The sequence below is a fragment of the Vulpes lagopus genome, chromosome 17 (assembly GCF_018345385.1).
Source record: "Vulpes lagopus strain Blue_001 chromosome 17, ASM1834538v1, whole genome shotgun sequence".
NCBI lineage: Eukaryota > Metazoa > Chordata > Mammalia > Carnivora > Canidae > Vulpes > Vulpes lagopus.
Window position 1 is genome coordinate 23,161,873 of NC_054840.1, and position 27,363 is coordinate 23,189,235.

The 27,363-nt window shown below is 40.8% G+C and overlaps 1 protein-coding gene across 10 annotated transcripts in view; it reads left to right on the forward strand.

The window, feature by feature from the left end:
- Positions 1–27,363, forward strand: part of DGKG (diacylglycerol kinase gamma) — a 206,759-nt gene that overhangs the window by 39,583 nt on the left and 139,813 nt on the right. For all 10 annotated transcript variants that reach the window (XR_005984256.1, XR_005984257.1, XR_005984253.1 and 7 more), the window contains 4 exons: positions 9,282–9,358; positions 18,148–18,310; positions 18,866–18,928; positions 26,766–26,936. Coding sequence is in view for 2 of the 10 variants with exons in the window: in XM_041731892.1 (XP_041587826.1) it covers positions 9,282–9,358; positions 18,148–18,310; positions 18,866–18,928; positions 26,766–26,936 (474 nt within the window). In the remaining 8 variants the exon portion in view is untranslated. The remainder of the gene's footprint in view (positions 1–9,281; positions 9,359–18,147; positions 18,311–18,865; positions 18,929–26,765; positions 26,937–27,363) is intronic.

The window sequence follows — 27,363 nt, forward strand, 5'->3', positions numbered from 1 at the left end:
TGGTGTACTTGGTGTATATAATAAAAACCCTATACCTTCTCTAGTGGCCTTCTGCTGGGGGAAAACCGTGTTAAAACTGCCCTTGGGGATGTATATATTTATTTTATATGTACACACGCACACAGTGGATACATATATATATGGTAGGTTTCATGTGAGTCAGTAGTTTAAAGTGCTTGCAAAAAACATGAGGTGATATTAAGAATATTTTTGTTATAAAAATAACACAAGTATAAAAATGAAAAGTGGATGAAATTTAAAGCTACCTATAATTCTGTCTTCCGGTGATAACCATGACGTGTGTGTGTGTGTGTGTGTGTGTGTGTGTGTATAAAACAGACATGCAAGGCTATTTTGTATGCTGTTCTTCACCTTAACAGTTATCTGTTCAATTTAGTTATCAACTGCTGCATCAAAACAACTTCAAACTTGTGAGTTAAAACAGCTATTTTGTTTTTTCCCATGATTCTGTGGCTCCAGAATCTGGCAGGGGGCACAGCTGGGATGGCTGGTCTCTGCTCCACAGTTTTTGGGGCTTCGGGTGGGATGCCTGACATGACACAGCAGGACTTATTCACTCCCATGCTGTTACCTCAGTGTTCCTCCATGGGATTGCTTTCTCCAAGCACTTTGTCATCTCCTGGGGCCTCTCCATGTGGTCTCTCTCTCTCTGGCTGGCTGGCCTGGACTTCTTACATGCAGGCCTCAGACTCTAAGCATAAAAGCAGGCCTTTTTGACACCTGGACTCAGAGGTCCCTAAACAGAACTGTCTCCACATTCCACTGGTCAGAGCAGTGCCAGGCCTGACCCAGACGCAATGGGCCTGGGGAATAGACCTCACACCTCATGGGACAGTGGCTCACACAGGGAGCAGGGAGATTGTTGACAGCTATCTTTGGAGGCTAGCTAGCACACAATATATCATGAGGTGTTCCTGTGTTGTTCATTACTTTCCAGAAGCCTGATTTTTAGGAGATACAGAGATTTCTTTTGATATTTTATTTAACCAAACCACTGATTTGTGGCTATGATAGATCATAGGATGTATTAATAGATTTACAGTGTCTAGTAAGGCACACTGATACCCACATTCTGACCTACCTTGATCAGACCTCTTTGAGAGCTGAATTTATTCCTGGGCACCACAGTTCACTATGGATATGGACAAACCAGGAACTTGTTTGAGAAGTGCTGCCAGCATAGCAAGGGGCCTCACAGTAGGGCCCCTTGTGGGCCTGAAAGTGCCTGAAAGTCCTATGCCTGTTTGCTGGAGAAGGGAAGACCCAGAGAAAGGATCCAAATAAATAAATAATTAAATTAAATTAAATAAATAAAAAGTGGGGAGAAGGTGTTTATTTAATTTTGGTTGGCTTCCAGAAGTAGCCCTAGGACTAATGGGAGGAAATCATCAAAGAAAGACTTACAGCAAGGAATTTGTTGGTGCCTAATGGTCAGACCTGCCCAAGATAGAGGACTGACTTAAAAGCAATTGAGTTTTCTTTCCCTGGATGTCCAGTTGATTAAATGACCATCATTAGCCCTTCTAATACTTAGTTTCTGTGTCCAAACAGGTTTCTTTTCAACCTCAGAGGGCATGATCTTGTGGAGAGGCCTCCTACTGACCCTCCCTTAACAGCTTCAAATAGACATATAATAGGCTTATTGCCCTTCTAATCCTGATACTTGGGGAGAGGCAATTATTTTTCCATGATTTGTCAAGGACAAAAACTATCAGCTTTTTCAGAAAGGGAAAAAAGGAAAAAAGTGATAAATCATCAATTTTAACTTTTAATTCTCCAAGAAATTAAACCAAACATTTTCAGCATCAGCCCACAGTTGCTAGATTTTGTAGACCTTTTACACCTGGAAGAAATTGTAAGCCATCATCAAATCCAACTCCTACCCATTTTATAAATGAGAGTACTGAGTCCAGAAGAGCTCAGTGACTTCCCCAAGGTCAATGGCAGAATGAGAATTAGAACCAAAATTCTCAGTCCCAGGTCAAATTCAATTTGCTTCAATCCAGTTCCAACAGATTAAACAAAAAGTACCCATTGGAGCTCAACCTTCAGTGATACAGTTGAAAAAAATATATGTATATATGCATATAGATATGTATGTATGTCAATTAAACTATAACAGAGCAAAATTTTAAAGTGCATTTAAAGAGAATGAATCAGTAAGTTATGCTATTCAGAAATATATTTCATTAGAATCAGATCAATGCAAAGTCTCTTTTAGATGTGGATAAATTACAGCTCAAAATTCAAACCTGTCAGTGTTAATATGGGAGTCAGAGAATATGTTTAGGGCTGGTTTATAGAACAATGTAAGGCTCTAAGTAAGCTTCATTGAAACCTTACTATTTATATGGGCCAATGAAATGACAGTTAATGAAACGTTCTTGGAGGCCTGGGTCCATGCCTCATTGCTTCCATCCCAGAAGGAAACCACATCTATTTGTCACCCACATCTCTTGCAGCATAACTGGCCTTCTTTTCTCTATGATGACTGGGACTCTACCCACAAGCAGTCACAGAATCTATGGATAGGGTAGAATTCAATGGAACAATAGGTCTCAGAATTGAATATGCACATGAATCTCCTGGAGATCTTGTTAAACTACCGAGTCTGACTCAGTAGGCCTGGGATGGTTCCAAGATGCTGCATTTCTGACAAGCTTCCAGCTGTTGCTGATGCTGCTGGTCCAGGGCCACACTTTTAGTCACAAGAAGGTACAGGTTGTCTGACCCATTCTTCCACCTTCATTTGGGCTATGACTGATGAGACCAAATTGTTTGAAGAAAAAGTGTGAAGTTTTGCTAACAATGCGATTTTACTTATACAAATAAGCCATACCAGTCATTCAGAGCATTTATGATGAATCAGAAAGTCTCAGTATCCTAAAGAAGGTTCTCTTATATGAGCCCCAAACCCTGCTGCTTTTAATGTAAAGTCTTTTTCTCTTATTCTATTAGAGGTAACAATGTAGCAGGATTATTACTTCCAGTGGTTCCCCTCCATAGTTATCTTGGTAGACCTCAGTGGTCCTCAGCATTGGCTGCACACTAGAAACACTTGGGAGGCTTTGAGCCCTTCCAGTGCATACCCCAGTTCACACATACATCCAGTTCACACATACCCCCACCTGGGATCATTTAATTATAATCTATAGGTGCAGGATCCAGGCATGAGTAGTGTTTAAAACTCTCCAGGTTGTTCCACCATGCAGCCACGGTTGACAACCAGTGGTCCAGCTTTTCTCCCTATGCCCCTAGAAATATAGGATCTATAGGACAAGCACAATAACTCCAATCTCTTTTCTAGTCCTCCTTTATTCCATGAGTCTTTATTGAATATTGATTTTGTGCCAGGCATAGGTTATATGCTGGAGAGAAACAGTGCACAGGAAAAGAAGTGTGGCTGGGAGAATGTGTCAATGTTTATGAAGCTGGGCTTCTTACACATGCTTTCCATCTTCCATTTTGGGGCCTGATTCCTCCTGGGCTGAAAAAGAAGGCCTTTTGATGCAGTGCTCCTGGATCTGGCATCTCTATTATGACATCATTATCCATCTTTCCAGAGCCCTTGGGAAACTCCACTCTTGCTTTTTTGCACCTTGCTGTGTTCTTGACTCCCTGGAATACTTAGAAAACTTATTTATACATCCCAGCTGTCATCAAAAGAAGGAAAATCTAGTTTTTTTTTTCTTCCCTTTCATGTGCCAACTTTCCCTTTTCCCCTCTTTGTGTCTTTCCCTCCCAGGGTTGAGTCATTTATGCACTTCTCAGTCTATGGAATATGTTCCTGTAGCCTCAGCATCATGGTTTTGTCTGTGTTGTGACAGGCAAGTCTTACCTAGTCAGCCACAAATATACAAGCATGTTACTTAAGTCCTTCTCATCAAAAATGAGGTCCATGCACCTACATGATTGGTGTCACCTACGGTCTTATTTGAAATGCAGAATTTCAGGCCCTGACCCAGACCCTGCTGAGTCAGAATCTGCATTTAAACCTGATCCTCAGGCAGTTCCTATGCATGTTCAGTTTGAGATGCTCTTGGGGAACTTTGAGGAATGGAGAGTTGTTACGCATCTAAAATTTCACCCTCATCTATGGATTTTCATGTTCACATTTGAAAATGTTGATTTATAGTTATTTCAAAGTTTAATGGTCCAACTACTATTCAGATACTCAGTGTTCTTAACTAGAAGATGGCCCATAAACTTTGGGTTCTAGTTCAGGCAGCACAGCTGACATGCTGCAGTAAACACTGCACCTCCTGATTTGTCTGCTTGTTCAGTTGGAGGGCATCCCTCTCCTACACAAGCGTGACAGTGAAGGTGCTTGTGAGTTGGGCCAAATTTTCTCCTTAAAAAGGCTTTGAATGTGCTCAAACATTAGGAACAAATGTTTGGTTAAGGTCCCAGAATTCTTGGCACATAAAGCATAAGGAGACGATTTTGGATTGAAGCTTCTTAGGGTAGTTGTTACTACTAGAGACCTTGATCGCAGAAAAGAGCCTCCTTAATCCCTGATTTGGGGAGAGCTGCACACTGATGGTTCTGCCAGTGGGAGTTAATGCAGAACATATCCCTGCCTTGCCACAAAGCTGAATAAGTCGACCTCTTGGATAAAGTTCCTTAGTATTGTCCACTTAAGCAATGGAGAATGTCTACCAAGCATGGTGATTTCAGATTTAGCAGAGTTATAAACTTTTTCTCCTTTTGCAATAATTCTCTGACAAGTTTAGCTGCTTCTTAAGATACTCTTCATTTCTTTTTTTTTTTTTTAAAGATTTTATTTATTTGGGATCCCTGGGTGGCGCAGCGGTTTGGCGCCTGCCTTTGGCCCAGGGCGCGATCTTGGAGACCCAGGATCGAATCCCATGTCGGGCTCCCGGTGCATGGAGCCTGCTTCTCCCTCTGCCTGTGTCTCTGCCTCTCTCTCTCTCTGTGTGTGACTATCATAAATAAATAAAAATTAAAAAAAGAGAAATTAAAAATAAAAAAAAAATAAAAAAAAAAGATTTTATTTATTTATTCATGAGAGAGAGAGATAGAGAGACAGACCGACAGAGGGAGAAGCAGGCTCCATGCAGGGAGCCTGATGTGGGACTTGATCCCAGGACTCCAGGATCATGCCCTGGGCTGAAGGCAGCGCTAAACTGCTGAGCCACCCAGGGATCCCTGACACTTTTCATTTCTAACAGTAAAATTACATTCTCGGAATAATAGTTCTTAACCTGACTGTACATTTGAACCCCCACAAAGCTTTAAAATATTTTGAATTCCTGAGTTTCCAGAGAGATACTGACTTCATTGGTCTCAGATGAGGTGTGGGTTTCAATGTATATATAGGGCTCCTCAGGTGGTTCTGACATGTAACCAGGTTTAGAGAGGTACTGCCATAGAGGAAGGGCCTTGTCTTCTGATTTACCCATGTTCATATATCCAGTGAATCTAATAGCTATGTCACATCATTAGGTATACCAAAAATTAGTCACCCACTCACTAGCTGTGTGCTCTTGAAAGAATTATCTATATTTCATAAGCCTCGGTTTTTAATTCTCTTAAATGAGGACCATTAGGGGCACCTGGGTGGCTCAGTGGTTGAGCATCTGCCTTTGGCTCAGGTCCTGATCCCAAGGATCTGGGATGGAGTCCTGCATCAGGCTCCCCACAGGGAGCCTGCTTCTCCCACTGCCTGTGTCTCTGCCTCTCTCTCTGTGTCTCTGATGAATACATAAAATCTTTAAAAAGAAAATAAAGAACACTATTACATTAGAGGGCAGTTGTGGCAATTTAAATAAAATCTGTAAGACAACTAGGACAATGCCTAGCATACAATAAGCACTCAACAAAATAGGAGTTCTAGCAAAGACCTGCAGGCATGGCAGAGGTACCTATTAAGACACTCAGGAATATAACTGGATCTCCCACGAGTCTGGTGGTAGTGCTACTGTATAGCCTTCTGCTCTCTATTAAGGCTGCGCAGTTGGATCCACAGACAGTGCCTGAGGTAAGATCATGGAATGCTCTGTAGAGGTCCCTCATTGTTCTTAGGTGTCTTAAGATGAAACAGAATGGAGCAGTATGGGCAGCCCAGGTGGCTCAGCGGTTTAGCACCGCCTTCAGCCCAGGGATCAAGTCCCACATCAGGCTCCCTGCATGGAGCCTGCTTCTCCCTCTGCCAGTGTCTCTGCCTCTCTCTCTCTCTCTCTCTCTGTCTCTCATGAATAAATAAATAAATAAATAAATAAATAAATAAATAAATAAATCTTAAAAAACAAAAAAAGATGGAGCAGTACCCACTTACTCCTTGGGCAAATAGAAACCCAGTCCAGAAACCTGTCGAAAATAAAACTAATAAAATATCAAATGACATCCCAGGAGAGAGTAATGGGTCTCAACTTTGAAAATTAGATTTTCTCCCATTTTAAAAAAGAACAGGTGTTGACACTATAAGCTCATTAAGGTCCATGAAATAAATTGAAGTAAATGTGTGGTGAATCTCCTCATGGAAATCTAGGAACATGCAATCTCTTGGATTGTTTTTTCCTATTTGATTTTAGGCTATTAATCAGAGATTTTATCTCTGTTTTTCTTTTTAAGACCTGTTTATTTGAATGTGAACATAGGATAAACATATTTGTGTATGTTTATATACATATATGGGCATGTGTGTGTGGAGATGCATTTATAGCATACATTTAAATATAAATGAGGATTTTGCAAATATATAGCCTTTTAGAACCAAAAGATTTCTGCTAGGATCAACTGTGGAATTGCCAAAATGTGACAATAATATCAAGGGTATGAATTCAAGTGAAATCACCCCCTGGTTCTCAAAATGCTCACTTTTTATTATTCTTGCAGAAGCCACACCTAGGGTACCCATGCTTCCAAATGTGTACTTTTTAGTGCAGTACAGATTTGGCCACCCTAGCTGGCCTGAAAATCTCCCATGAAATTCTAAAATGTAGCGTTTTCTAAAGAATTGGGCTGCCCGTAGAATGATTTGAATATAATTTATGTGTAATGTTAACTACACTCAGGCCTAATTCTAAGCTCCCTTCCATTCTGTTGCCAGAGTGGCCTTTAGAAAACAGACACTTGATTATGGTACTCAACCTATTCAGAAAATCTTTTAACAATTTCAAATCAATATCCTTAGCTTGGCACTCAAGACTCCTGCAAATCTGGCCCCAAACTACTCTGGTTCTGACCTTTCCTAGATATCTTATAATGCCCATCTCTGCAACTTTGCTTAGAATACTTTTTTCCATTTCATGTCTGCCTTTCAAACCCCACTCATTCTTTACACCTCAGCTCAAATGCTAACTCTGTATAGGACATCCCTGGTCCCCACCCAAGCTTTACTGTCATCCTGCTCTTTTACGTCTTTCCTGCTTATTCTATTTCTCTGCTGTGTGCTTCCTAGAGCTTCATATTATTGTTATATAGCTTTAATTATACTTTCCCTTGTGTTAGCAAGTGTTAGCAAGCACAATGAACAGTGCTTAAGGGAAAGTTAGCAAGTGTTAGCAAGCACAATGAACAGTGCTTAAGGGAAAGACTTTGAGTCAAACTAAACATGAATTAAAACTCTCTTAGGCAAGTCGCTTAATTTTCCTGAATTTCAGCTTCTTCACCTGTAAACTGAAGAAAATATAACCAAATGTGCATATGAGAATATGCAGTAAAGGCCCCCAGTAAGAAGTAGCCATCATTATCACAATTATTCAGATCACCTCCCCAGCTAGTTCATCAATAGTACCTTGCAGCATCTCACCCTCCATAGTGTTTTCTGAATTGAGTGGAAGCAGCCCAAATTGATGACATCTGCTGCCTGGATCTCACTGAGTTATTAGTTTTTCAGTATCTGTTTTGAATTTCAGAAAGAAATGTCCATTTTTAGGCAACATCAACATTTTCCTGTGGCATTTCAGTAGTCTTAATCCTGAAATTATTATAACTTGTGTTTAATTGAATCCAAGTCAGCAGAACTATGGAGAATAGCTCAACTCATAAGCACATCTACTTTACATAGACCTGTGAAAGTGTAGCCCTCTGTGCAAAGAACCTGAACACCAAGGAACACTATTTCTATTTTTAATAACATTATCCTTTTCTCAGATGTTCAAATAATGGCAGAAATGGAGCTTGGGAAGCTCATAATTATCCACAGTACTGTGAGACCAGGAGAGCACAGAGACCCTGGTTTTCTCTGATATCTAGAGTTCTGGTAACTACACAGGATACACTCAAGTGTTATAATGACAATTATTGATTCCCTTTTCTAGATTACCAATTTCCTCATAAAACTCAAAAGAAGAAGAAGAAGCCACCATTTTCTCTGGTAGTTTCCAAATTATTTCCTACGGAAAGGGGAATTTTCTAAATCACCATGTTTCATGAATCCCAATCTCTGTTTCAGCACCAAGGACAGAGCATCACTGGGCTTAATGCCCATTGATCCTATTTAATCAACAAAATTTTAAATATTTTAAAATTTCTGCTCAGATTTTATGCAGTCATCTAGTATATTGGTTTCCTGAACACTAGCTATGTGTCGGACCATGATATGATATACAAAGACTCACAAAAAAAAAAAAAAAGACTCACAAGCCAATTACAGCTCTCAAGGTAGAACTGAGGAAGTGAGGCAAGTTAATAAATAACTATAACACCATATGACAAGTGCTATTACAGAGTTATGTATAAGTCATGTGGGAGCCAGGAGAGGGAACTCTAATTGATAAAGGAAGACCTTACAAAGGAGTTGACATTTGAACTGGATACCAAGAATTGAGTGAAGCTTACAACATAGAGAAGAGACTCCATTGGAAGAATGAATGAGTGAATACACAGTGTATTCAGGGATTTATGGAAATGCAATTTGATGTGGCTGAGAAGTGGGGTAAGTGGGAAGTTAAAGTAAGAGATAAGGAATGAGCTAGGTCAAATTATCACAATATTTATATAGCAAGCTAAGGGAGTTAAACTTTATATTGGGAAAATTAGAGCCATTGAAGTATATTGAGTAGGAACACAATCAGATCACATTTGTGTTTTAGAAAGATAGTTCATACAGCAGGGGAGACACTATACTGAAAATAAGAAATAAGAGGGCAGAAGGGCAGATAAGGGTGACATTTTTCCATATAGCCCTGGGAATAAGGAGTTGCTCTATCATAACCAAGGTTAGATAGAATTTACTTGGCCCAGCTCCCATTTGCTGTTCACCAATATTTTACATGTGGATTATGTCTCTCCAGATTCTTCCAAGAAGATAAAGGATGTCTTGGCTGAGTTTAATGAGGGTGGGAGCCTCAAACAATATGACCCACATGAGGTAAGAACATTTCCATTTCAAGCCTTTATAAAGGATGTTCTATGTCCTAGCCTTTCCATAATTTGTCCCACCCTTAGAAGTTTAGCTCATTTTAAAGAACTTGCTTCTCGACATATTTTCTCTAAGTCTCAAGTGAACCATTTATACATTTGCCAAGTTTAATCACCCTCTCACTGTCCTAGAAGACTACATCAGACCTTCCTCTCTTCAAATCTTTCTGTCTTCCTGTCTTCATTCTCAGTTATCAACCATGCTTTCTACTTCGCTGAGAAAATAACAATCAGAAGTGATCTTCCACAAGATCCTCACCTACCTCTGTACCTTTTCTCCTGTAACTAGGAATGAACTCTCCATGTTCCTAGTAGTTTTAGTCCCTCACTCAACTCATTCCCATTCTCTTCTAGTCTATTGACAGGAATTGCTTTCTCTCTCTCTCTCTCTCTCTCTCTCTCTCTCTATATATATATATCCTTCACATCAGCTTTCCACTATTTGTTAGATTTTTCTCATCAACATATAAGCATACTGTTATTTGTCCTATATTAAAATTGTTCTCCTGGGGATCCCTGGGTGGCTCAGCGGTTCAGCATCTGCCTTTGGCCCAGGGCGTGATCTTGGAGTCCCGGGATCGAGTTCCGTGTCGGGCTCCCTGCATGGAGTCTGCTTCTTCCTCTGCCTGTGTCTCTGCCTCTCTCTCTCTCTCCTTCTTTATGTCTATCATGAATGAATAAATAAAAATCTTTAAAAATATATAAATAAATTAAATAAATAAATAAAATAAAATTGTTCTCCTGACAACACTTCTCCAGTCACCTCATTTCTTTCCTGTTCTGTATAGCAAAACTGTGTAAAAGATTTGTCTATAGTCATTGCCTCTAATTTCTCTTCTTCCCTCTTTCTTGAAAGCCCTTCAATCAGAGCATAACCGCCACTCCTCCACTAAAACCACTAGTGAAAATAGCCAAGGATTTCCATGTGGCTAAACTCAGTAGGCATTTTACTCAACAGCATTGGACACAATTGGTCAGATCCTTCTCCACTGTCTGTCTGCATGTGGATTTCAGGACACTGCCCTCTCCTGGTTTTCCTTTTATCCCTCTAATTTGACATTTCCGCTAAAAATCAAATCACTATCTCAAACTTAACATAAGCTAAACTGAGCTCCTTGATCTTCCCCTGTAAAGTATTTTTCCAGCAATCTTCCCCATTTCAGTAAATGACAATGCCATTCTTCAAGTTTTTCAGTCTAAAACTATGGAGTCAGCATTGCGTTTTCCTCTCACACCCATGTCCAGTTCATCAGCAAACCCTGTCACTTTCACCTTCAAAATATATCCAAAATCTAGTCACATATCACCACCGGCACCACTTCCACCCTTATCTGAGGCACCACCATATTTTGTAATAATCACCTAACTGTGCTCCCTGTTTCTGCTCTTGACTTTTAAAGTCTATTCTTCACATACATCCTGAGCAATTTGTTAAAACTTAAGTCAGATCATGTCACTGCTCTGCTCTATAATTCCTCATGGTTCCCCCACTCCCTACTCAGAGTTAAAATCAAGGTCATTACCATCTGTACTTTTCTCTACTCTCTAACCTCATCTCTTGCTACCCTCCTCATTCCTTTCCAGCTATTATTAGCCTTCTGATGCTGTCAAACAAGACAATATTGCTCTAACCTCAATATCTTTGCATCTGCTTTTGCCTCTTCCTGAAATGTTTCTCCCACGTATATCCACATTGTGTTTTTCATCATCTCCTTCAAGTATTTGTTCAAATCACCTTCTCAATCAATGTCACCTTTTCTAGTTAAAAATTTAAGCCCTCTTTCCTGATGCTTCTTATCCCTCTATTCTGTCTTATTGTCCTCTTTAGTATTCCTCACCATCTGTCATGCTATGTAACTATTTAATTGTCTATCTCTCCTACAGGAGTATTCTGTTCATGTTCATGTCGGTATCCCCAATGACCAGAGGAATATCTGGTTCATAGCAGACACTCAAGAAATATTTGTCGAATGAGTAAATGAATGCAAGACTCCCCTACTTTCAAACTCAACTCATCTAATGTTTCTTGAGCTTTCAGGTACTGTTCTGGGCACTGTAGAAGATATAAGGATGAGGAAGCACGGTTCTGGCCCTCCAGAACTTACTTCCTATTGTCAGACTCTACAGTTACATGGTCTTAGGTTAGACTTCTACCTTTGCTGCCAACCGGCAATGTGGCCTGAGATAATATTTCACCTCTCTGAGCCTCACTTTCCTCATGTGACCTGAAGATAACAATAAGCAGAGACATTGAAGTTTGCAGATGAGTGGATTGAATGAGATAATTTTTGCAAAATGTCTAGCACTTTATGGGACACTGCCCATAAGGAAATGGTACCCTTTATTATTCCCCTTCTGGCTCCTTTCCCCAGAATGTTTTAAACTCAACTTCCTTTTCCCTGCTCCTGAGTCCTTTCATGAGAGCTAATTGCAGAAAAATGACTGATCAGCAGGACAGACTCGGGACAAGGCTGGCCACTTATTTATTCATATTGTCATCCTTTCAACACACCTTGACTCAAAACTCCTTCTCTGCGGGGCAATGGCAGGGTAACCAACAAAGCACATGTCTTCGAGGTGTACCTGAGCAGGGGTTTTGGATAAAATGCACCAATCATGGGGAGAATGAAGCAGGAGGAAGATTGCCAGTACAGGAGCCAGATTGAGAATGAACCATTTCAAAGAACATTCCCGAGGAGAAGCCATGCAGAGAAGATAGTGGAGCCAGCAAAAAACTCCCTGCCCCTCCCACCTCCCACCCCCAGCTCCAAAAACACAAGAACAAAGAAGGGTGGGGGCTACTAATCAGTCCTGTCAGCCCTGAGGCTGAAGAGTGGGAGGGGAACAATTTAGTCAGGGCCACTGAGGGTGTGAAGGCCACAGGAGCTCTCAAAAGCAGAGAGCAGCTTGGCTGTTATGAGCCTGTTGCCACCCCCGCCTCCATCAGGCTGGCCCCCACTCTTTGTACGCCTGGCACTGCCGTGTCCCAGGGAAGCTCTGTCACTCTGATTTTATTCTCTCTCACAGTGTGGCTGGCTTCTAGTAGGTGTAATGTCCCAGCACAGGGTTGGGGAAACAAAAAGAATTTAATTTCTCTTGAGTTTGATGGCTTACTGCTGGTAAAATGTCTCAAGGAGGAATGAGTTAGTTGTGGGAAGGGGCAAGTAGCTACAAAAGTAAGGCCAGGAATGAAAGTTTACACCTGGCCATGACAAGCATGCCCTTGCCCATTAGCACTGTGGGATTTTCTGGAAAGCTGACTACAGCAGCAAGTGGACAAAAGCACAGTGGAACAAAAGGGGCAAATGGCTTGGTGGCCCTACGATCTTAGACTCAGACACACCAAAGCACAGAGCCTAGCTCTGCCACCTGCTTTATGACTCTGAGCAAGTTATTTATGTTTTCAGGATTTTTTTCATCCACAAAATGGCAGTAATCATCCCACCTCACACTATTGTTTAAACGCTTAAATGAAATCATGTATGTAAGCTGCCTAATGCACAGTAAGCTGTCCATCTAGTTCACCTCCCTTCTTGACCTGTGCAAGAATCAATACTTTAAGCAGATTGGAGAAGCAGAAATTGCCCAGTTAGTTCTTAGATGAAAGTTGCAGTTTTTGGGAAAGAACAGGTCTGCCCATGACCATGCCTCACATGTTATTCCAGAGCTCAGAGAGTTGCCAACATGCCTCATAGTGTTTGTTGATCTGGTTTGGGCCTAGTAAACCACCTTCTACTCATCACACTTTCACTAGCAGCTACTCTGAGCCTGGCTTGTGCTCACAAAGAACTTAGTCTCTCATAACCCAGATATAAATTTTAGAATGGCAGCTAGTCACATGTTTTTGCATACTATACTTGAAGTTCTTGGAGAGGGTGACAGGGAGCCATATGTTAGCACTGGGACGATCACTTCTCGGCCTTTTGGCTAAGATCAAGTATATGTTAGCACTGGGACCTGGAACAGATATGGTAGCAGGAGCACTGGAGTGGGAGTCAGAAGATCGGGCTTCTGGTTTTACTCTGCTGCTGGGGCATGTCACGGAACTTTCAGAGCCTCAGTGACCTGAGGAGATCTGGGGTCTTCTGGTGTGAATGACCTTTGATTCTGGGCTTACTCTATGTGATCCTGTTTCCCAGAATAGGGTCATGAATGGTTGGATGTGTGTTCAATCATCGTTTTCTAAGTTCTCATAATAGTTTGTCAGTAGTTTTCCTATACTCACCACTATTGATCCTGTATTGGAATTATTTCACTACCCAAGTCTCTTTAAGGTATAGACCTATATGTATGTCACTGGTGTGTTCCCCAAGATGTTTGTTGTACCTAGAAGGCTCAGTACATATATATTGACTGAATAGACCCCACAATAATTGATGACAGCCAAGTGTATAAGAAGAAACCCAGCATCCATTAAGATACCTATCAGGAAACACTGTGATAGGTGATGTGGGGGGATACTTAGGTAAAATAAGATATTTCACTACCTTCCCAGAGCTCTAGATCTAGTTGAAGAACTAAGGATATATTTGTCATAAACAACTATATTAATAGAGGGCAGCCAATAAAAGTGTCGTAGGACACAAGTTGAAGTGGAAAAGTACAGAAATTCAGGTACAGGAGATCATACCAGGCTTCCTGGAGGAGGTGACATCTGGGCTGGGCCTTAAAGGATAGCTAGAATTTTAAGAGATAGAGAAGGAAGCAGTTTATGTGATATGTATGGAGGCTTGACCAGGAAAGAACATGGAAACCAATGTGGACAGAGTAGAGGTACACATAGGGAATAATAGGAGAAAAGACCAGAATGATCTCAGAACCTGAAGTAGCTACAAATCTAGGTTGGCATGGGATTTTAGGAGGGCTGTGAATCCCAGAGGACCCAAGGAATACACAGGATGATCCACTGGAGTGTGGGAACACTACAAATTAGACCTTCTATATACATTGATTTTTATCTCATGTAACTTCTATTCTCTAATTTCTTCTTAAGTATGTTTTATAGTGCATAATAGAGGAGCACAATAGTGCATGTCTGTAATTTATAAATAAGGATAAGTGGGAATGCATGCTCAAGAATGTTATGGAGGGACATATGATTTTAAAACTGATCTCACCTCTTCCATGGGCAATTAGGAGCCATGGAAAGTTTTTGAGTAGGGAAGCAATCTGTTCAGAATTGCGCTTTGGGAAAACCAATCTGGCAAGGATGGATAAGATGGGAGGACTGACAGATGGGGATAGAGGCAAATCGAGAAGTATTGCAGTGGTCCAGGTAGGAGGCACAGAAGTCTGAAACCAGGAACAATGGGCCTTCAATAGCCTTCTCGTCAGGGTGGAGGTAGATGAGCAGTGGACACACAGAAAGGACTTGGATGTGACAGATGTGGCAAAACAACAGTAACAAGAAGAGACAAGACCTAGTCTCACTTGACTGGGAGTTCGAGACTGAGCCTGATCTTGTCAGCTTTAACAGAAACTGCAGGGTCAGGATGAGAAGCTGGTTTAAGGAGGGAGCTAATAGAAGATTAGAACTTGAGATCTTCTAATTCAGCACTCACCATCCGCTGAAGAAGACACTGAGGCTCACAAAGATGAGGAAAAGTGGTCAAGCTGAGACTAGTCACAAGGTCTCCTGAATGCCACATTGCTCTTGTTTGATGATCTTCCAGCTTTGTTTTTTTTTTTTTAAGTGTTATATTAGACTTTGTTTAAACTTTCTCTTTTTAAAAACAATTTAGTATAGTCTGTTTTCCAGACATTTAAAAAATATTTTATTTACTTATTCATGAGAGACACAGAGAGAGACAGAAACATAGGCAGAGGGAGAGGCAGGCTCCCTGCAGGGAGCTTGATGCAGGACTTGATCCCAGGACCCCGGGATCATGACCTGAGTGAGCCGAAGGCAGATGTTCAACCACTGAGCCACCAGGTGTCCCTTCCAGAAATATTTTAATGCTGATAGTTCTCAGTTTGATAAAAAGATTAACAGGGCACTTTGGTGCTCAAAGCTACAGTTGACCCTTGAATAATGTGGGGGTGAAGATCGCCAACCCCCAACACAGTCAGAAATCCACATATAACTTTTGACTCCCTAAAAGCTTAATTACTAATAACCTACTGTTGACTGGAAGCCTTACTTTAACATAGTTGATTAACATGGATTTAGTATGCTGTATATAATGGATATGCTGTACTATATTCTACAATAAAGGAAGCTAGAGAAAGGAAAACGTCATCAAGGAAATCATAAGGAAGAGAAAATACATTTACAATACTGTACTGTATTTATTTAAAAACATTCCACAAAAAATGGCTGGCACAGCTCAAACCCATGTTGTTCAAGGGTCAGCTGTAAACAGTACTTGTCAATTTAAATAGCATGAAGGAGGAATGCCTGGGTGGCTCAGCGGCTGAGTGTCTGACTGACTCAGGGTGTGATCCTGGAGCCCCAGAATTGAGTCCCACATCAGGCTCCCTGCATGGAGTCTGCTTCTCCCTCTGCCTATGTCTCTGCCTCTGTGTGTGTGTGTGTGTGTGTGTGTGTGTGCTTTTCACGAATAGATAAATACAGTCTTTCTAAATAAATAAGTAAATAAATAAATAACGTGAAGGAAAGACAATGCAAAAAAGAGCCTTTTATTTATTTATTTTTAAATATTTTATTTATTTATTCATGAGCGACACAGAGAGAGAGAGAGAGAGAGAGAGAGAGGCAGAGACACAGGCAAAGGGAGAAGCAGGCTCCATGCAGGGAGCCCGACTTGGGACTCGATCCTGGGACTCCAGGATCACACCCTGGGCTGAAGGCAGTGGTAAACCGCTGAGCCACCCGGGCTGCCCAAAAAGAGCCTTTTAAAATAATGACAGTGCCATCAGCAAATACTCAAATCAGAGCAAATCAAAGTAGAGAATGAAGAGAACCAAAATAGCACAACACCATGGAAAACAAAGTTTCAAGAAGAAAGGATGGAATGCTACAGAGAAGCCAAATATGAGCAAGTCAGAAAAGAGACAATTGAATTGATGGCCTTCAAGAGAATGGGTTTAGAGGTGATGGTTTCAGAACCCAAACCAAATGGGACTAAGGAGGTAATGAGGCTAGTGTGGTCTGGCCAGGGAACATAGAAGGGGAAGAGAAAAAGGACACGGCTAGTAACTCGAGTATCCTTCCATTTCTTTGGAACAATGACCTTGAACATGCTTGCAGGTAGAGAAGCAGAAGCTGGGAGATGCCTTCAGATGGAGGGAGGGTAGACCAAGGGGCATAGTGGGTGGGTTCCACTTGTAAACTGGGAGGAAAAGATTTTCCTTTTGCAGACTAGTAAAAAAGAGGAGGATGTGTGAGGAAGAGCACTTGGATGAGGCTGTGGAGACAGGGTCAGAAAGAGAGACACAGACTCAGGGGCAGGAAGGACAGAGGGATAGAGACAGATTGGTAAATGTCACAAGAAATAGGAATCCACCATTTGCTTAGAGATCCCTTAATCTGCTAAGAGCCTGCATTATCCTCTGTCCAACCAAATCAGGCTTCCTCCACTCTGCAAAGGACAGCTTGGGGTAATTAGAAATGGCCCTGTGAGCTCCTTCCCAATGGGGTCAGGAGGGCATTACTTGTTTTTAGGGCCAAAACTTTGTACACTAGACCTGATTGTATATATTGAAGCCACCTCTCAGTTCTGGGAAGGCTCAGATCTTCTAGATGAGACAAGGGGTTAAATGCTATCAACATTTTGCAAAGAGCCAAGTAGGCTCCCAAAAAGGGATTTTATTCTCATGGCTGTTATTATTTACAAAAGCCTGCACAGCAGATCTTAGAGTAGAGCTTCCTCAGTGATTTCCAGGAGCATCTGCCGATTTGATGAAGAATCTGATGCCATCCGAGCACGAGCCAGTGATGACTCACTGCAAACTGTCTTTGTTGAGTGTTTGCTGAGTACAGCAGCCCTTTCTGGCACGGTTGCTCCCAGCCTGGGACCAGAAGCCAGGCAGTAGTGGGAGAGATACAACAGGGAGAGGTTCTAGTTTTTTTGGCACATTTCTTGATTCTACCTTCTGTCCCTGGCTTCCTGTTCTTCTCCCAGTGCCTAAAACCTTCACAAGGACATGTTTTGAGAGCAGCTGAGCCAGACACATACCCTCTCCTGTTCTCTTGAGGTTCATCCAGGGAAGATCAGTTATGAAAGTAGTGAAGGATGGAGCTTGTCTTTTCATATTTTCTGAGACCTGAACACTCAGGAATCACATCCCTCAAGCAGAACATGGAGACATCACAGAACCATCTTTCCTTCCTGTTTTCTACTACATCCTTCTTCATCTTAACTAGGATTCCAGGGCACTGATCAGATCCTCATGAGAGGGCAGTCTGGCTTGTGGGCCTCAATTCAGGCAGAGCCCTCCTCTGTGGTCTCTACTCCCAGTGCCCACTTCCCATTACCCTCTTTCTACCTGGTTTTGGATGCGTCTTGTTACAGAATCCTCCTGCAAGCCCCAACACGCAACCACCAGGGTCTTCTTTTTCTTGCATCCAGTCCTCTCCTCCCTGTGCCTGCCAGTCTCCATCACCTCCTGCCTGGCCTTTTCATTCCTGCAACCACCAATCCCCCTACTTCCATTTCCCTTTCATTTCTCTTAACCTGCCTGCCCCCCCCCCCACCACCACCATCAGTTTCTCATCTCTCCTTTTTCTCTGTCTCTTTGCTTCGTTACACTGACTTTTCCCTCTTTGTTTCTCCTTAGCCAATTAGCTATGATGTCTTTAAGCTGTTCATGAGGGCTTACCTGGATGTGGACCTTCCTCAGCCACTGAGCACGCACCTCTTCCTGGCCTTTAGCCAGAAGCCCAGACAGGAGACCCCCGACCACCCAATGGAGGGGGCCAGCAATGAGGCCAGTGGCGCAGGTATGTAGACCAGTGTTCCCCAAGATGAAAGGTAGATTTTGCAGCTCTAATGCATTTGCAACAGGCACAGGCGGCATTTCTGGGGGGTTCCCTGTGTATAGAAACTTCCCTATGGGGTGGGAATGAAGACCAGGGGACCAGGACTCCTTTCCCCAGAGGCCTCACAGGAAGCCCTGTCTGATGGCTCTCTCAGAGGAACAAAGAGGCAAAAATCCCCAAAAGAGGATGGGGAGAAGAGGAGCACAAACTAACATTAAGGGGAAGAGAACCTTCTGTAGAGATTGCAAGAAGCCTCTGGATGGAGCACATTCAGTGCATGCACCCAGGCTGGAGTGAGCCTAAGAGTGTCAGGAGAAGGGGAAGGTGTGGTCACTGTCTTCCTGAAGCTTGGACTATAATGGGGGAGACACAACCCCAACAAGTCAACATGAACCCAGATGACGCTCAGAGACACACAACTCAAGTGATCCAGGCCCCATAGGACGGTCCCCTCCCTGTCTTTTTAGGAAGCTAGAGAGCATAGGCTGGTCTTCAAATCTTCTTTTTATTCCCCAGATACCAACATACAGAATGTGGATAATGCTGCCAAAGCAGATGAGGCCTGTGCCCCTGATACAGGTAAGTCTTTGTAATAGAAGATTAGCATGGTAGGGTGCAGTGGGGGAATACCTCATCCTTGGGAGGAGGCGGAATTCTAACCAGCAATTTGTCTCCATGTCTTTGTATATCCTTTAAGCAGCTCTTGTCCGCCTCCATATTTGGGGCCTCCACCGCTCTAATGTGCTGGGATTCTGAGGCTTGATGCAGGTTCTTTATTCACTTGCCCTGAAACAGGGCAGGTTGTTAACTATTTACTTCTAATGGGTCTTCTAATGGTTTACTTCTAATGGGTCTGCTGGGCCAGAAAGGGGAGAAGGGGACCCTTCTCAGGAGAAAGTGTTTGATGGGGTTTGAGTGAATGTGTGTGTGTGTGTGTGTCTGAGAGGTGTATAAAGAGGTGGCGCTAGCGCTGAACAGATGACTCTGCCTGTGGATGGTTGGAGGTGGGTAGGGCAAGAAGGTAAGGCTATGCTCAGGTGGATAAAATTGTATGAGCTGTACTACAAGAAAGGTAAAGGAAATCTTTTTAGTTGAATTAAACCACATGTAAACCTAGGTTTACACATGAGAATGAAGAGCACTGAAACTGGTAACCTCATGGGGAAATACAAAGAATATTTTTCTTATTAGTTAAATCTCTTTGAAAGGTAATTAACTGCTAAAGCAAAAAAAAAATGACATTGTGTTGCGCAGTTTATAAAATATGTAGGAGTGAAATGTATAGCAATAGCACAAAGGCCTAGATGGGAGAATTGGAGGTATTTACAAGCACTGATTTAGTAAGTCAGGAGGAAGAGCAAGGCCACTGACTAACATTATTTTGGTCTATTTGCCAGGGACTTGGTAGGATGGGAGAAATTCTTCAAGTGGATACTAGATGTAGTTCTAATCTTTTTTTTCTAGTCCTGGCAAAAAGGGCAATTGAAAGGATTATAGAGTTTTTGGTGTGTAACTGAAGGACTAGTGAGATGAAATCTGTGGATGAAAAGCAGAACATGGTTGGGAAAGGTGAGTTGCCTCCGGACCATAAGCTCAGCAAATTTCAGCCTTCTTATAGAGCCCTGCAAAGCAAGGATTATGAGCATTGGTGCCTTTCTGAGGCCTTCAGGGGCAGCATCAGGGCAAGACTACAAGGTATGGCTCACCCACCTGCCCTCCCCAGCATCCTACCCAGCCATGCTAGGTCTGTGGCCTCTTGGTTAAATGGATTTAAGTTATAAATAAGTCTAAAATCTTATATGGGGTAGAAGAAGCATGTTACAACATAAATTACTCCCATGATAAGAAGAGAAGGGTGGAACTGGGATCCTTGAGATTCTAAACTCTGAGCAAGAAAATCAGCCTTGAAGAGCATTTGGACCCAAATTCTTTACCCAGAGACTTTCTTGGTCCAGGTATCTGGAACTTTAAGAGGAACCTGAGAGAAATTATACTTTATTCCTTGAGGTTCTAAATTGAGCATTATTTGTTTTAGTGGCTGAATTTTCCAAGGAACCAAGGGGATGCTGTCATTATATGATATTTGAGAAATATAATCAATGATGATAATGGAACTTGGCTGGCTTATTTGACCACCATGTTTATTTGCAATATTTGTATTGTTCTGAGTCTGAGAACAACTTCCAAAGACTTCCTCCTGGAGGAGCGATTTGTGATGTACCATTTTCCTTGTCTAGGGAAAGTATCAATCTCCTGTGGTCACATAATGAAAGGGTAGTGATCTGACTGCTGGCCCAGGGAGTTATACAGCATTTTTTTTTCTTCTTTTGTGACTTGAGACTTGAAGCAGAAAATCCTTTTCCTGTTAGGCCACCTTCCATGGATGTCTTAATTAGATGCCCCTGTTCACCAGAAACAGGAAGATAGGGACAGACGGATACCACAGAGAGGGGCCTCTGCCAGTAAGGAAGAGCCAAGTTCTGGTATCACCTTAGATCAGGCCATCTGTTAAAAATCCCAGCCTTTTCTTGTCACCCAAGCAGAAGCCAGAGGAAAGTAGATTCTCATTTGATATGGCCTATTTAGGCCTATCGGAGCAATCTCCAAGCTGGAATCTAGAACAGCCCACTTCAAGTTATTCATTTCCAAAACCAGGTCAGTGAATGATTGGGTTCATAAGCACAACAGAGAGGGGCTTTCACTGAGTCCAGACATTGACTCAGAGCCTTGAGCAACATGTCATTGTCAGGATGTCAGCTGGGAAAGCCTGAATACACCTCCCCTGAATGCCCAAGACTAAATGGGATAAAGAATGTGAACGTCAGCCTCATGGTTTTTATTTAGTTTCTCAGGCTCTTGAGATGTTTCAGCACCTTGGAATATTGGACTCTAAGAAAGTCCTTCAATTTTTTTCTCAGTTTTTCCCAATTATAATAAGTAACACATTTACATTGTAAAAATTGTGGAGGGTACCAAAAAAGAAGGAAACATCAAAACTACCCATAATTTACCAAGGCAGTTACATACATGCACACACACACACACACACACACACACACACACGTGTCCTTGCAGGTTTTTTCTATAAATTTTTTACTGAATTGGAATCAGCCTACACATATAATTTTGGAACCAGCTTTGTTTTTCACTTAACGTTATACTCACAAACATTTTTTATGTCATTCAAGGTTTTTGGTAAACATCAATTTTTATACAAGCCCCTTTTTCAACAGATGAAAAATCTTGAGGTTAGATGTAGGAATAAGCCCACTTGTGCAAAATCACACATCATTTAGCACAAACACAGAGCTAGAAACTCAGGCCTCTGCCTCTAGCTTGGTATTCTTTCCACTATGCAATACTCCTTAGCTGGAGGGCAACAAATAATACAGAGAGTAAGAGAGAAAGTGGAATAAGTCAGGTCTGCCTAAGAACCCTCAAGGAAAAGAGTTTATGAACATGGCACCCACACAGAACTTCTGTAATCTGGAAGAGGGTGTGAGTCTTTTATTACTGATGATCCCTGAGGGGATTTAGATGGCTCAGGTTGGAGGTGTTTCACATAAGGCAGCTTGAGGAGGGAAAACACTAGTAGGACTATGTGCGCCTTCTCCTTCTGCACACCAGCATTTCCCTGACTGGAATGAACAGTACACCTCAGTGTAGACTAGAACAGTGGTTCAAGATCCAGTCATAATTCTGGTAATCTAAGGGTCTTTGGAAAAGGCTGTAATAGTGAGGTATAATTGGTATTAAATGAGTTTTACATGTTTAAAGTATATAATTAATAAGTTTCTGCATATGTGTACGCCTATAAACCAGTACTACATCAATATCATGAAGATATCTATCATCCCTAAAGTTACCTTATTATCCTTCTCCCACCCTCCCTAACCACCACTCCTCTGTACTATTACTCATCTGCTTGCCGTCACTATAGATTAGATGGCATTTTCTGTATTTTTATACATCGAATCATACAGCATGTATACTTTCTAGTGTAGCTTCTTTCATTCAGCATAATTTTAAAATTTATCCATGTGGTTGGGTGTATCAATAATTAACGTATTTTTAATGCTGATTAGTATTCTGGTATATAGGTAGATATTTCACAGTTTATTTATCCATTCACTTAGTGATGGACATTTGGGTTGTTTCCAGTTTGGGGCTATTACATATAAAATGTGAATATTTTTGTGTAAATCTTTGCATGGACAGCTTTCATTCCTTTTAGGTAAAAATCTAGGAGTAGAATGTTTAGGATTATTATGTTCTTGTGATGATTTGATCTCTTTGTTATGAATGACCCTCTTTATTTCTGGTAATATTCTTTGCTTTGAAATCTACTTTATTATGATTATGTTCATAATAAATGATACCATTTTAATTAACTGGAGTTATAATGGTATCTTTCTTGATTCTTTTAATATGTTTGTGTCTTTATATTGAAACTGACTTTCTTATAGGAAGCATGTAGTTGGGTCTTCTCTTTTTAATCTAACCTGACAATCTCTGCCTTGTAGTTAGGATTTTGAACATTTACATTTCCTGTGATAATTGATATGGTTAGGTTTAAAAGTACCATTTTGCTATTAGTTTTTTATTCCTCATCTGTTCTTTCTTTCCCTTTTTCTCTTTTTCTGTCTTAATTAGTTGAATTATTTATGGTTTCATCTTATCTCCTTTTTTATCTTATTGACTATAACTCATTATTATATAATTTTAGTGACTTTTAACTATCACAGTCTATGTTCAAGTAATATTCTGCTTTGCATATGCTATAAGAAACTTACCGCAATATACCCCTATTTCTTCCATCTAGGCCTTTGTGCTATTTGTATCATATATTTTACTTCTATTTATGTTAAATTATAAACCACACAACACATTGTTATTACGTTTGCCTCAATAGTTAATTATCTTTTAGAGAGATTTAACTAATAAAAATATTTTTTATATTTACCCATGTGGTTACCAGTTTTAGTGCTCTTTATTCTTGTGTGTAAATCTAGGTTTCCATATGGTATAATTCTATTAAAAATATTCTTTATCATTTCTTGTATTGCAGTTTTATATAGTTTTGTACATCTGAAAAATTCTTTATTTTGCCTTTTTTTTCCTAAAGATATTTCACCAAGTAAAGAACTCTAGATTGATGGGAGCATCTGGGTGGCTCAGTTGGTTAAGCATCTGCCTTCAGCTCAGGTCATGATCCTGGGGTCCTGGAATTGAGCCCCACATCAGGCTCCCTGCTCAGTGGGGAGTCTGCTTCTCCCTCTGCCCCTGCCTCCCTGCTCATATTCTCTCTCTCTCTTTCTCTCAAATAAGTAAATAATTTTTTAAAAAAGAATTCTAGATTGACAGATTTTTTTTTTCCATTAGTACTTTAAAGATGTTGTTCCACTAGCTTTCAGCTTGTTTTCTTTCCAGTGAAAAAACTAGAGTCATTATCATCTTTGTTTCTCTCTATATAAGGTGTCTTTTTTCCTCTGGCTTCTTTTATTATTTCTTTATCATTGCTTTTAATCAGTTTGTCTTTAATGTTCCTTGGTGTAGTTTTATTCATGTTTCTTATGTTTGGGGTTCATTGAGCATCTTGGACCTGAGGTTCTATAGCTTTTATCAAATATTAACAAATTTGGAAAAATTTCAGCCATTATTTCTTCCATTTTTTTCTACTTCTTTCTCTCTTCATCAGGTACTTCAGTTTCATGTCTATTTGAAGTTGTCCCACAGCTCACTGATATGATATTCTTTTTTTTTTTTTTAAGACTTTTTGGATAGTTTCTATTGCTGTCCTTCAAATTCACTAATCTTTTCTTCTGCAACGTTTAATCCACTGCTAATCCTATTCAATGCATTTTTTCATTTCACACACGTCAAAGTTAGACAACTGATGTGGGCATTTCTTAAATATCTTTTAGGCCTCCACTTAACATGTGCAATCTTTTCTTCTAGCTCCTTGGACATATGGAATACACTTGTAATCATTATCTTAAAGTTTTTACCTATTATATCATCTGTGTCATTTCTGACTCCATGTCAATTGCTTTTTCTCTTATTATTGTTCATATTTTCTTGCTTCTTTGCTTACTTTTCAGTTTTTTATTAAATGGCCAGACTTTGAAAATTTTACATCATTGGGTATTGGATATTCTTGTATTCTTATAAAAATTCTTGACCTTTGCTTCGGGGCACAGTTAGGTTACTTGGAAATAGTTTGACCTTTTTTGGGTCAAGCTTTTAAAGCTTTGTTAGGCAGGACCAGATAAGCATTTATTAATTTCACTCAACTACCAGAGCAAAACTCTTCTAAGTACTCTATCTAATGCCTCATGAGTTATGAGAGTTTTCTACCTTGGTTGGTGAGAATAGATACTATTCCTGCATTCCATGGATTGTTCCCTCCAATACTGATTCTTTCCCCAGCCTCAGGTGGTCTCACACATCTGTGCAAATTGTTACTCAGCTGAATAATGTAGGGAAACTCTCCACTGATACAGGGGACCCTCTAATCTCTGAAATTCTCTCTGAGCAGCTTCCTCTTGTTTGGTGCTATGCTCTGTGAACTCTAGCCACCTTGGACTCCCCCAGACCCTAAACTCTGCTTCCTCAACTCAGAGAGACTTCTAGGATCTTCCTAGGTTCTGCTTCCCTGTGCTATAGCCTAGAAACTCTTTCTGGACAGTATGATGTGGCAATTTCAGGGATCATCTCATTTTTTATCTCTTGGGATCACCGTTGGTGCTACCACATTCAGGGACCTATGAACCATTATTCTCATATCTTTTGTCCAGTTTTTTAGTTGTTTCAATAGAAGGATAAATATGGGACATTATTCCAATTTGGTCAAAATAGAATTCATTGTAATAAAGTTTCCATGGATGGATAATCTGAGGGTATAACAGTAACTTGAAGTATAATGGGCTATCCAACAAAGGATTTCTCACATTTGTCTTATATACTATTATGTTTTTCTCCTAACTTTCCTTCCAGTAATGATTTTACTACTTCTGTTCCATATGTAATTTTGTTGCAATTTCCCTATATCATTATCCTTATTTTTATCTCATCCTATTGTATTTTTATCTCAACTTGCTCACCTCTGAGGCTTTATGCCCCTACTTAATAAAGGTTATAGCTTCCTGAAACCTCCTGAGGGTCTTGTCCAGTAGGAAATTGTTTCCAAAGATCTGGTTTTTGGAGACTTCAGGATGGAGCTTCCTTTCCTTCTTTGCAGCTCTGTTTCATAAGCTCTGTCATCTCTTCACAGGGCCCCTTGCAACATACAGAGTGTGTCAGTGAGACAGTGGTCTCACTCACTGTCCATCTGGATCATGATCACAACCCAACTCCTAGGACCCAGGAGGCTTTCATGTAGCACAGCTCTACTAGCCTGATGTGAACTGTTTGCCTTTGCCTGGCACTTTGGCTCTCTGAACAAAAAGTGTACTGGTAGCATGGCCTTCCCCAGCAGGCATTACTGTTGGGGTTGTCTCTTCCTCTGCTTATGCCTTCAGTACTCCATTACTTAGTGGTTCAACACCTAAGTGGATTTGCCACTGCCAGTCTTCCTCTTTTCCCTGTGTTTTCTGTGAGTTGCACTCTCTTACTGGATATTAAGAGATCATTTCTGTTGGGCATGGGTCTAGAGAGACTGGGAGAAGAGAGATAACCCTTAAAGTGCCTCAAGAAAATATAATTCCACAGTAAAATATAGGTGCCCAGTTTTCTAATTAGTAATAACCTCATGTTTCTGAAATAGAGGACAAAGAGTAGAAGAGAGACAGTATTCTCCTACCTAAGAGAAAGAAATCTCCAGAGGGAAAACTTCCTCTGTTCCTGTGGTATGATCAACCACCTTCTGCATTTTCTTAATCCAAATGATTAAGCTTGCAGCTAGTCAAAATTCTTCCTAATTTCTGTAAACTCATTGATTGTTGATTCCAGTTTTCTCTTTTGAATATTCATCTTTTTATTTCTCTTTAAATGTATTTGAGAAGAAAATTGCGAGAGAGTATATTAGTGAATTACCAATAGTCTGGATTTTGGAATCCTAGCCAAAACGCTACAAATTGAGTGTGTTCCCCAACAATTAGGCTAAACGGCATTTACCTGTTGGCTATTGATATTATTAAAAATTATTATTAATCTTTTCTGAAAATTCACTGGGTATAGGTAAATTTCTTACAAGGATATAGATTCTAAAAGGGTCAGGATGGGGTCCATTCAGAGTATGAACTCTACAAACTAGATTTCTAGGGCCACTGATTTGATCATGTTTAAGTAACCAACACTTTTGAGGACACTTATATAAAATTCTTTCCTCTATCAAAAAAATGATAGAGCAGCAAAAGGGGTTTGATATTTACTAAACATTGATTGCCTTTGGATGGTTTCCTTTTGCCTATCACAGAATCAAAGATCACTGAGAAGCAAGTGCCAGCTAAAGACCAAGTGGCTGCAACCCTCCTAGGAAACCCTGTTGCTCCATCTCGAGGCTCAGAATCCCCAATAGTGTACCTGAAGGATGTAGTGTGTTACCTGTCCCTACTGGAGACTGGGAGACCGCAGGATAAGCTGGAATGTAAGTGCTCACCCTGTCAAGGGGCTTCAACTTTTTCCTAGAAGAAGATAATTGATTTCATTCTAAACATGCTGGAGATTGATCTGGGATCATGGGTATTGGTGACATCTGCTTGGGGAAGGTGTTTCTGTCCTGTCTCCAACAGTGATCTCAACATTTCTTGCAATCCATATTGGGATATAATACCAGTTGTATAGAGAGTAGGAAGTGCATCTGAGACCTTGGTATTAAGAATCAGGATTTGAAAAGGAGAGAAGTCTCTACAAGGGGTCAAGACCCCCTCCCTTTGCTGGCAGGACTTCCCAAAAGCCTCCAACCAGAAATCTCCTTCCTTCTCATATTTTTCAAGGGAGGCTATTCAACACCTATCTTCCTTCTCCTATTCTATATCCAAGCAGCTCTTTAAGTTTGAGGAATTCCTTTTTCT